The sequence below is a fragment of the Dermochelys coriacea genome, chromosome 5 (genome assembly GCF_009764565.3).
Source record: "Dermochelys coriacea isolate rDerCor1 chromosome 5, rDerCor1.pri.v4, whole genome shotgun sequence".
NCBI classification, from domain to species: Eukaryota; Metazoa; Chordata; order Testudines; family Dermochelyidae; genus Dermochelys; species Dermochelys coriacea.
Window position 1 is genome coordinate 50,515,720 of NC_050072.1, and position 12,355 is coordinate 50,528,074.

Genomic DNA, 12,355 nt, shown 5'->3' on the forward strand with positions numbered 1-12,355 from the left:
AGAAATTTCTCCACTCTGAGGAATCATGGCTGGTCTTGAATAGCAGAAATGGCACTCAACAGGCTCTCCTACAGATCAAGAAAACAGACACGACTGTACTGGAATTAAAGAGGGTAGAAATGGGATGCACCAGCCCCCCTATGGTTGCCAATTTTGGTTGGATGTGTTCCTAGAGGTTTCATCGCATGACAATCTTTAATTCAAGATAAATCTTTAATTTCTGAAACTCCAGGACAATCCTGGACTGGTGTCAACCCTAACCCTAGCCCCTTCCCACTCCTGACACACAATTAATCCCTTGACCCATGTTTCATTAATCCCTGCCTTAATATCTCCACAAGCCACTGGCAAACAGAGGAAGGGGACGTTCCTGCCCTCCACTTCCCAAATACCCTTCTGTACCTGCAGTATTATTTATGGAATATCGTGAGTTTTTAAACACTTGATTTAAAAGAAATTAAGGTTAAGCGTGAAATCTCCCCAATGCAAATCCTTAAAAAACAAGGAATTGTCAAGTTATAAGACTTTTAAACAAAGACTTATTTTATTAAATTTAAAAAAATGATTTAAACTTGAAACGGCAGATAATACATTAACAGTCTAAATACTGCATCTATGGTTTATAATACAGATGAAAATCAAGGTTCTTTATCCCATAACTATATATGAACTAAGCACAGAAAGAGCAATTTGTGCTTTGAAGATGAAAAACTTAACTACTTTGTGAAACTTACTGAGGAAAATTACTGAACAAATGAATAGCAAATAACCAAACATCTTTAGAGTTCTACAAGCAGGATGTTTGCATGTGTGTACAAACACTTACTCAGCAATTGTTGGGACTCCATTTGGTAGAATTACTTAACTAAAAACTTGGCTGTCGGTCAAAAAATATTGTAAAGTCATTACAAATGAAGAAGTTCAAGAAGTTTGTGCTAACATAACAGGGAGCAAGATGAAAACATAACAGAAGCTAGGACTAAGATTTTAGCATCAGATAGTTGCTTAAGGTTACCCAATTTTGTAATAAGATTTTTCAAATACTTTCCTTTCAGATGCCTCTGAAATATCTATTCAATGTTTGATTGTACGATGAACTTTGAGCAGATACTCACTATTGCACCACAGAGGAGCACATTACTTGTCTTCGGATAACAACTGTTTCCCTATGTTTGTGATATAAAGATATATTCTGTCCTGCTAAAGTAGTCAGAGACCACTCTATCCAGAGTTGACTGGTACAACCTTTGGTAACATGTGTCTGAAGTGTTTTGAGTGTGTACTCTTGAGTAAAATGGAATCAAAGAGAACATAATAAAGACAGAGTTGGTAGCTCCTAATGCGAGCATTGTTTCTTGCAGCTGAATATTCAGCCAATGCCTGAACAGTCAGTCACTAATGTTTAGTGAAGATTTGGAGAATGTGCCAAATGACAGCCTTTGCTTGAATCATCCACCCATACAACTTTCTCAACTCACAAACTGGACATTACACAGCTTGAGTGTTCTGAGTCTAAGTGTACAAGACATTTCCACAGACATGCAACCCTCCTGGACACTAGATCTTATCTATTCTGCTATAATATACCTTGAAACTTTTAAGTCCTTTCATCAAGCCTTTGATAAGTGCATCAACTAAATTTGCCCTCCTGCAGCGTTCCAGTCTACCTAGGTAAACTATGGTTTTTCCCTCCTAGGTTCCTGGGCTGGGGCAGAAGCTAGGAAAGGAGATATCCTGGTTCAAGTGAAAAGACAAGATGACTTTAGTCTAAAGACTAGGACAAGCTCAAAGGACAATTTTGTCATCAGTGAAAATCTAAGGTGAGAGGACAGTCAGCAATCCTATTTGCTGAAGCAAAGGGATAGTCAGCAAGAAAACCACACTAAAGGTGAGAAAACTAATCCAATAAGTGGAGGGCCTCAAATAGTCAAACAGGGATTCACATAATTACTGTAGAACGAGGTTAACACTCCAGAGTTAAAACAGGGGATCTGACTGGAGGCAGCGAAATATCACAACTTTAAGAAACAAAAGGGGTGAAAGGATCTCACTGTCCCCCAATCCAATCACTTTTTTAGGATGCTAAAGCCCAACATTTGGGCTTCTTTAGAGCTGGGAGCTAGTCCCTTGTAAATGTATCATAGTTCATCTAGCAGAGATCATTTGGCCTGCACCAAATGGTAGGCAAGGGAGGTACTCTTTTTGCATGAATAAAATACCATGAAGGCTACCCTGTCTGAGATACTCCTAAAGGAGTTATGGTGTCTTGCCATAGACCAGGGCCAAGAGATTTTGGGTTTCTAGATCCGGATACTGGTGTCTACCAAAAAAGTGGTGGGACAGAAGAGGGACCTTGTTCCCTTGGGACAGGATTAAGAGATCCATGTATCAAAAACTTTTTGATCATTTTGGAGCAATAACAATTAGTCTGGGAATCACAGACTACCTCTTGATTGTCCAGAGGAAAATGGAAGGGAAGACAAACTAAGGAAAACTCCATGGAATGGCAAACCCATCCTTTGAAAAGTCAGTAGATTTCTCCTTCCTCTGCAGCAAGTACACAATCAACTGGCACTCTTATTTTGTTTTTTTTTAAATTGAGATCAGATCCATGCCCAGGTTTCTCCTCCTTCCAACATCAGCGACCCCAGAGCTGGGAGCACTTCTGATCTACTGAATCAGTCCACTGTGTAGTTAAGTGGGTGGGAATGGGGAGACATTTTACCGAAAAGAGGATCTCCTCTGCCCATGAGAACATGAAAGTGGACCTTCCTCAACAAGTTTAGGGCATATCTACACTGCAATGAAAAGCCTGCAGCACCGAGTGTCAAACCACAGGTCAATTCACTCTGGCTTGTGGGGCTTGGGCTGCAGGTCTCAAAATACCACTGTAGACGTTCCTGCTCTGGATGGACCCTGGGCTCTGAAACCCAGCAAAGGGAGGAGGGTCTTGGAGCCTGGGATCTAGCCTAAACGGGAACATCTATATTGTTATTTTTAGTCCCACAGCCTGAGCCAATTGACCTGGGTTCTGAGATTCAGTGTTGCAGGTTTTTCTTTGCAATATAGATACAACCTATGTCTCCAGTTGCCACCTTAGCATTACTGCTGTGTTGTGAAATTTTGAGTATGTATCTTCCTTTGATTAAGTCCTGAAACATTAACAGGCCTAGCATGACTGCCACAATTCAAAAAAGTGATGATATGAAGCTTTGTCTTCCTTTGAACCAACAGAGCTCTCCACCCTGTCAGACTTCACATTTGTGGTAAACTGGATTCTACTTTGGGTCCTAGAAGAGGGAAATTTATCCCCAGTATGCACTGTTCTCCAGAGACGAGGTTACCCAATGTCATCTACTATTCAATTTCTCACCAGATGGAAAGGTTAACCAGTACCTCTCTTTGTTCCAAATATCTAGGATTCATGATAAACTAATAACTACATAACAGAACTTAAACAGTTTAATACCTCTTCAAGCCATTTCAGTATAAATGGTATCTTTGGCCAGGCCAGTTTTTTCCAACCCAGAACAGAATTAAAAATCTACCCTTTCATCCTCACTTCATTCTCACAGAAAAAAATTAAATTGTTAAAGAAAAACAGGAAAATTGCTTAGGAGATCATTAGTATCTTAGACAATGAAGCTAAAAGAAAAATGAATGAATGTTTTCTGTCAGTAACTTTCTGATTGTATCCAGGCATTAGGATAATAGTAAGTAACTACTTACATCAGACTCTAAAGCAAAAAGTGTATTCAACTAAGCAAAACAGAAACACAACCTCAACTTATGTATTTTAAAATAAGGAAATTTGGTATTTACATATTTGACTGCACTCGATTTAATAAAAGGATGGAGTAGGTGCTGAAAAGATTATATGCAATTTCAGTAAATACCAACAAACCCCCCCCCCCAAAAAAACCTGCATGATGTGTTTAAACTACAAACATACTTTGCACAACATTTAACAGTGAGGAATTCAATTAATCAAGAGACAGGGCATTGAGAAAATATTGGTTACAAACAGGCACTCACTGTTCCACATGAAACAGGAAAGATTACGCTTATCTATTGCAATTTTTGATGTTGAATATTTCTCTTGAAGTAACAAGCCAGCTCACAAAATGCATCAAATTACTAAACAATTTGACAAAACACTGCATTTAAATAAGACTTTGCAAAATTACCTTGTCAATTTCTCTTTGTGTTGCTCCTTCCTTTTTCAAACGTTCTTGTTCCACACACTTAGTATTATAGTTCTCTTTTGATTTCTGTAGGGCCTGAATGATACTCTGAATGTTTTGTACTGCTTCCAAAGTTCCTGAAACTTCTTCTTTAGTCTGTCAAATATTACATACTTGTCAAAAATGACCAGTTTAATATTTTAATTGTAACAAGTAACTGAAAACACACAAAATGGAAAGTGAGTAACCTTTTTATGAGCTTTGATTTGTTCATCTCCATACTTCTGCACTTCTTTTATTAGCTCTTGTAATTTCCGTACAAGCTCCAAGTGACAGCTTGCTACTTTTTCTGTTGATATTTTGAAAACATCCCAAACTGGAGCATATGTCCTAAAAATAAAGGTTACAGGGAGGAGAAACATTATTTAATGTTGAATTCCATTTTTTTCTTTTTAAAACCAGCTACAATTTTATAATAGAACCCTGAGGTATTGATGATATACTTATAAAGTGCACCCTCCTCTAAGACTAATGAGATAAAAATGGCACACTTATTCAAATCCATTCCTTTTCCTACTCAAAGTCCTCCCTACTAACTTCAAAGACAAAATTAAATGTTTACTGCTTTTTACTCCTGTTAACCATGCATAGTCAACATAAATAAAACAGAACAGAAAGAAGCTTACTCAGTCTTATATCTTGTACTTACGACAGACAAGTTCCAATCCGTTATACCCGCGTAAACCCACTGAATAATAGAATTGAACAGATGTTACTAATCATACTGGTGATATTGCAAGTAAAACATCCATGTGGACTCAGAGCCAGATTGAACATGCGAGGCTGGCTGTTTTCAGAGCAGAACCTCACTAAGGATGGGATGAGACTTTTAGATACTTATAATGCAGAAAAATTACCTGTTTGGCTGAAACCTCATGCTTGATTTTAGCCTATAGCAACAAATTTTGGGAAATCACAGGAAAAATCTTTTTTCATTATCAGGTAACTTGAAAAGCTCAAAAGAAAACCCTTGTTTTACCATACTTGGCAAAAAAAAAATTTAAGTTTAAGATCTTATATTCAGTGGCTTAGACTTTCTAAAACAACCTTCTGGACTGAAATTTCTCAAGTCTGTTCTGAGGCAGATTTTTTTTCCTTTTAGATATCTTTAATGATGCAGTGATGATCAGAGACTGAAATAAATGCAGGCAAAGTTTGATGAAATTACTGAAAAAATTTATCTTTGTCATTAAGAAAATAAGGAATTAAATACAAACACTACAGTAGTACCATGGTAAGATTGCAGTACTAAAAAGGAGATTCAGAATTAATGTTCAAGTCCATTAGTGTATCCCTGCAAATATGCATTATAATATTCTTTCCCTCTACAACAGCTTCCCCCATCTCCCAACGCATAGCTGAGAGCCTCTCCCGTCATGGAGTTGGGGAAGTAGCTATGAGCAGGGTCTTCAGACATTAATGGCCACATTTCCCCTCTCCTCCCACTTTTGTTGTTCTTCCTGACTGAGGCTGAATCTATTTCTGTAAGGAGGAAAGAAAATATCTTGGGTAATCAGTACAAGTTAGCTATGGCACCAGGACAGACTAAGCGTGAGGTGCTTGTTATAGGGCAGGGGGGACTGTAATTAACACATTCTGTATTTCTGACAATTTGCAGTCTTTGTTGCTTGTTTCTGTTCATCCTACCGTTTCTGACTATCAACTCTCTGGAGCATGGATCAATATATACTCTCATATATTCATATATACTCTCAAACAAACCATCTTAACTTTTGCCATCTTAAAATTCAAAAAAAGTACTGTTTTATTAAAAATGTCATACTTGAACACTGAACATGACATCTACAGTGACTCTTGCTAAATGGTATTTTTAAAGATGATGTAATATCAAGCTTAAATCATTTCATTTTTTTTTAAACTTTTAAGAATAGATTCACTGGCACACGAGAGCATCACAAATAAGGTAGAGAGCATTGCCAAGTTAAGTTGAATTTACAGTTACAAGGATCTTGTTCTGTTTTGTTAGTATGGTGCCTAGCACAATACGGTCCTTATCCTGAGAGGATCTTTATGTAATACTATTGTACAACTACAAATACGCCCCCACAATCATCACCCAGCAAAACACAATGTAATATAATTGAAAGGAAATATTTTCTTCAATATATTCCAAGACAAAAATCTACATTAAGATGTGATTTAATGCATATAAAAGTGTCTGTAAACCCTGGTTAAACTGATTTTTATATTTCTCCCTCTTCATGGCATCACTATAGGGAAGAGTTAAGGTCGTTCGATGTCTTAATTGCGCATTCAAATCTTACACCATGTTAAGGTTTCTTCTGAGAGTAAACTTTAACTGAATTTCCTAGGTTTGTAATGGTTGGTTTTGGGATAATTACAATACCTCTAATGTTTTTTACCCTGAACATACTGATATATACTGTCAAAGATAGCACCTTAACTTTTTTCCCTCATCTTGGAGTTTTAAAAAAGTATTAAAAGTGTCATGCTTGATGTCATAAATATAAAGGGAAGGGTAAACATCTTTAAAATCCCTCCTGGCCAGAAGAAAAACCCTTTCACCTGTAAAAGGTTAAGAAGCTAGGATAACCTCGCTGGCACCTGACCAAAATGACCAATGAGGAGACAAGATACTTTCAAAGCTGGAGGGGGGGGAGAAACAAAGGTTCTCTCTGTCTGTGTGATGCTTTTGCTGGGAACAGAAAAGGAATGGAGTCTTAGAACTTAGTAAGTAATCTAGCTAGATATGTGTTAGATTCTGTTTTGTTTAAATGGCTGATAAAATAAGCTGTGCTGAATGGAATGTATATTCCTGTTTTTGTGTCTTTTTGTAACTTAAGGTTTTGCTTAGAGGGATTCTCTATGTTTTGAATCTAATTACCCTGTAAGGTATTTACCATCCTGATTTTACAGAGGTGATTCTTTTACTTTTTTTCTTTAATTAAAATTCTTCATTTAAGAACCTGATTGCTTTTTCATTGTTCTTAAGATCCAAGCGTTTGGGTCTACGTTCACCTATGCAAATTGGTGAGGATTTTTATCAAGCCTTCCCCAGGAAAGGGGGGTGTAGGGTTTGGGGAGGATTTTGGGGGGGAAAGACGTTTCCAAGCAGGCTCATTCCCTGTTATATATTTGTTAGACGCTTGGTGGTGGCAGCAATAAAGTCCAAGGGCAAAAGGTAAAATAGTTTGTACCTTGGGAAAGTTTTAACCTAAGCTGGTAAAAATAAACTCAGGGGGTTTTCATGCAGGTCCCCACATCTGCACCCTAGAGTTCAGAGTGGAGAAGGAACCTTGACACTTGATCACTCAACATGACACCTACAGTGAATCTTGCCATGTGATCTAAGTTCCCTCTAAGCTGCTTGGCCGTGCAGCAGACTATCAAGGGCCCTGCAGCAGACTATCAAGGGCTGCACAGGTATGCAGTGGGGAGAGGCCCCGGCCGGCGAGAGACTCCTCTCCCCTGGCTGCTGCGGCAAGAGAGGGCTGTGGGGAGTCCTCTCTCCCTGCCACAGCCCGCACCCCAAATCCTTCATCCCTGGCCCCATCCCAGAGCCTGCACCTCCAGCCAGAGCCATCAGTCCCCCACACCTCAACCCTCTGCCCTAGCCCTGAGCCCCCTTCCACACTCCGAACCCCTTGGCCTCACCCCCCCCCCACGCATCACCTCCATATTGATGCACATAACAAAATGAATTCCGCACATGGATGTAAAAATGTACAGGGAACATTGCATGTGATATTTCTAAAGATGGTATAATATCAAACATAAATCATTGCACATTTTTTTTAAACTTTTAAGAACAGATTCACTGGCACACAAAGCAGCACAAATAAGCTAGAGAGCACTGCCCAGTTAAGCTGTATTTACAGTTACTTTGCATGCAAAGCAGCCAAAATGTATTGATGATTCTGTCCAGTTTTATAACACTACTGGCTCATCACAACCAACAGAATTGTTGCAAGCAAATTAGCTATAAAAGGAAGGATGATGATCGGTTGAGTTACCTTTGACAATACAACAGACCCACTTAAGAATTAACTGAGCTATTGATCTGACCCTATCTCTAGCCAAATAACAATTAGATACAACTATTTATTTAATTTCAACTTAACTTCCTAAATACAGCCTATTCACAAGATTTCAATGAATTCTACCTATATGGAAAGGCTGAAGACTCTGTTTTTCTGTTACTAAGATAATTCAGGACAAAGAAAATACTTACACAGATGCTACATTTCTTATAGGATGCACTTTTAATTTACTTTGAACAACAAATTTACTCTGAATTTTCTGAAAAATTCAATCTGTACTCAGAGAGTACCTGCTGTAACTTTGGGGAAGAACTGTTGTATTTTTCATACATAACAAAGAGCTTGAATCCCTGCTTTAAGTACAAAATGGAATTCAACCTTAATTATAGAGCCACAACAGCCAGCTCCTTAACTGTTCCTCCAGTAAGACTGTTTGAGTAAATGGACTTGTGAACCATTTTATATTTAAACTGAACCTTTTTCTATAGTCCTTTTTTCATATATCCATTTGGATTTTATAACTGGTGCATAATCATGTAATTAAAAGCCTTATTGTAATACAATCCATTTTAAAAGATGCCAGAGTTAAGGCTGTTACTATTAAATACTATTATTTAACTTTGTTAATGCAACATTCAGGTTAAAATCTTAATCGCATAAATGTTGCATAAAGGGATTAATAATTTTGCTTTTATACACATATTAACTTACCCAAGCTGTGTATAATTGCTTGCTGATTTGGCTAGCTTTGTCATTGATCTTGAATATACCTCCTCTATTGTAGCCCTGTTAAAAACAAAACATACAAAATCCCTAATGTTAAGTAATCCAAATCACAATCAATAAAGCTATTAGGATCCATGAACATATATGCTTTAAAAAGGTACAGTAAAGGAAACTCAGCTTACCATGTATTATTTTAAAATGACAAAGGCAGTGTTTTCAACGTACCCTCATAAAATCCACAACCAACTTAGATTTTGTGTGGCTGAAAGTCAGAGATGGTGAATAGTGTGGCAGAATGGTGCTTACAAACACTGCAGAAACTCAGCTCTTATGGTCCTTTTATCAAACTGTCTCAAGAGCTTCACAATAAGGTGGGAAGAGGGAGCCATTCTGCCTCCATACACTGCTGGATGATTTGCCAAAGACTATTTTAGTACTATAAATTTCTGATCTACAGAGTAGTGCAATTGTAACGCATGCTTTTACAAGATACTTAACACTCAGATAGACAAATACTAAATATAAACAAAGCAATTTCATTCATTGGTGAAGTAAGCTGCACTAAAAAGGTATTTAAAAGTGAAATTTTAAGAACGGGCTCATCTTTTAAGATCCCTCTGAACTGCTAGAATGGCATACTGTGATTTTAAGTGTTGTTTGGGGTTGGAGTAACAGTATGGTAGGAATAATGTCATTGTGGTATTTAGAGTGCTTTTGTTTGAATGACCTGAGAAATATTTTTAGAAAAGCTCATCTGCACATACTGAATTCTCTTCTACCCTCATTTTTCCTCATTTAGTGAGTTAATCTCTTTTGAAACCAAGTAAGCCTCATAAGAACTGACATTTTTTATTTTCCTATTTATTAGATAAATTGTTAAAATTTTGAAATTTTGTGGGGGAGATTATAGAATTTTCCAACCCAGTTGTCTTGATTGTAGCTGTTCACTGCTGAAGTGGTGGTTTCTGATTTTCCCTTGTAGTGGGACTTTTTAGGCGAAGGCATTTCCTTTGGTTATATGAGGCCAAGGAAGAAGTAATCACTTGAGAAATTTCACTAGAGAGCATAAAGATCAATCTATTCAACTCCCAGTAAGATGACTAGGGAGGAGAAGACTGTATATGGAGAGTTTCCCTCTGTCTCATCCCTACCCTCCAAAACAAAGATCCAGCCTAGACTCATTTTTTATCTAATTCTGATAGGGAAGGGGCTACATTAAATACATTTTATAATTCAAATAAAACAATGGGTCAAAAACTTGATCTTTTACCTAGGATTAAAAAAAATACAAGATCTGTAGAACATTTTAAGAGGCATCACTGGAACATTAAACACAGATCAGCAGATATCTTTCTAAGAAAACACTGCTATGAGTAAGGGCTTGGATTGTCATTTTAAAGGAAGGGGCTTCAAGAGATCATCATTTTTATTACTGTGTGTGTTTATTAAGAAGAAATTTAAAATATCAAATTTGAAACTACAATAGAAAAGGCTTTTCACTTACAAACATGATAGTTTAAAAAAAATTTTTGAAATACTTTTTAAGAGTCATCAAGTTAATGTTACCTGATGTGACATGGGAAGCAAAGTAGTATATTTTCATGAAATCTAAAAACTATGTACTAGAAATTTGCCAGTTTAATATAGGATTGTTTATGCATAGCACATCCAATCACTGCATGTTTTCCTTTTTGAGGTTTCTGCTCTTCTATTAATTGTATGGCTGAACAATTTGTCCTTGATTATTCCACATTAGAAAGGACAGGTCTACAATATAAACTTACATCACTATAACTAGGTCGCTGAGGGGCATGAAAAATCTACACCCTTGAAAGACACAGTTATACCAACCTAACCCCCGATGAAGACAGCACTATGTCAACATAGCTACCGCCTCTTGCAGAAGTGGATTAACTATGCGGTGTAGTAGCATCTTCACTAAAGCACTACAGCTTTTTAAGTACAGACCTGCCCGAAGATAATTAAAATGTGTGTTTACGTATTTTTATAAAAGGCTGGCCTTACTGTGAAGCGAACTGAGGCAGCCGCCTCAGCTGCCAGACAGGGGGGTGGGGGGGAAGAGGGGGAGGAGCACCACTAGGACCCAGAGTGTAGAAAATTGTGTCTGCTGCTGGTGCATATGTATTCTCTCTGCTCTAGATGCACAGTGCTAGAGGAAGGAGGGCTCAAGAGACATAACAGGCAGGCAAGCAGGCAGAAAAGGTGAGGGAATAACAGAAAGCAGCAGGAGCTACAGGGAGAAAGAGGAGGAGGAGCCTCTTACGTACCTCTCTAGCATCCCCAGGAGCCTGGACTGATTAATACCAGCTTCTCAGGGAGCTTCCTGTTTCCTGCTGTTTCCCTGAACCAACTTGAGGAGAACAGGCAGTCAACTAAAGTAGTAGGAGCCAGTTAGGCCCTTAAGATGCTGATACCTTCCTTCACTCAGACCCTGCTACCAGCCTACTTATTTGTCCCCTTCAATTCAGTGTTGAGAGCCACAATAGCTGGCACAGAACAGCAGTCACGAGTGAAAGAAGAAAACGCCCCTCTGCGGCAGCATTCAGAAAAAGAAAGCAAGCAAAGGAAGCTTTTCTATCTAAGCAGGAAGGAGCTCTCCTGAGATACATAGACACAAATGTTCACGGTGAGCTTCCGGCCCCAGTGAGGATGTGAGTGGTGAGGAGATGCCTGATCTTCTAGTTAGTCAGAGTGCAGGTGACCTGGCAGCTACTGCAGCATCCATATCTCCAACTTAAATGGATGTAACCATGCACATTTCTGAAGAAAAGATCAAAGAAGAGTGTGGTGGAGGCGCAAGAAACAGCTGCTGCTGAGTTTAGTTCCTCAAGTCTAGATGATCCAGGACTGTGGACCCACTTGAGCAGCAGCCTGAGGGACTTCCTTGTACTGCATGGGCCACAGCAAGTGAAAAACTTCATGTTCCTCAAAGACAATGAAAATAGAAGTTTCCATCCAACACATTACTGACATGAAATCCCCAATGGTGACAAAGTGGAGAGGCCATGGCTTATGTACTCAAAAACCCAGAATGCTGCATAATGTTTTTGTTGCAAACTCTTCTAGTCTAATGTTCCAGCCACATTAGGAACTTCAGGAACAAAGGACTGGAAAAATCTGGCTAGAAATCAGGCATATCATGAGAAGGCAGCAAATCACCAGAGAGCATTCCATCAGTGGAAAGAGCTTGAGATGAGACTAAGGTTAAAGGCCACCATAGATGATCAGCATCAAGAGAAGATTGCATCAGAGTCTCTTTACTGGCAAAATGTTCTGAAAAGGCTCACTGCCATTGTGAGAATGCTTGCGACTCAAAACCTAGGACTGTGCGGCACTTCAGAT

At 38.4% G+C, this 12,355-nt stretch overlaps 1 protein-coding gene across 8 annotated transcripts in view; it reads right to left on the minus strand.

Annotated features, from left to right (window-relative positions):
- Positions 1-12,355, minus strand: part of FCHO2 (FCH and mu domain containing endocytic adaptor 2) — a 263,348-nt gene that overhangs the window by 213,826 nt on the left and 37,167 nt on the right. For 5 of the 8 annotated variants that reach the window (XM_043514273.1, XM_043514275.1, XM_043514272.1 and 2 more), the window contains 4 exons: positions 8,978-9,052; positions 5,102-5,134; positions 4,433-4,574; positions 4,188-4,340 (listed from right to left, as the gene is read on the minus strand). In XM_043514273.1, the coding sequence (XP_043370208.1) occupies positions 4,188-4,340; positions 4,433-4,574; positions 5,102-5,134; positions 8,978-9,052 (403 nt within the window). The remainder of the gene's footprint in view (positions 1-4,187; positions 4,341-4,432; positions 4,575-5,101; positions 5,135-8,977; positions 9,053-12,355) is intronic. The other 3 variants (XM_043514278.1, XM_043514274.1, XM_038401529.2) reach the window with 1 other exon arrangement.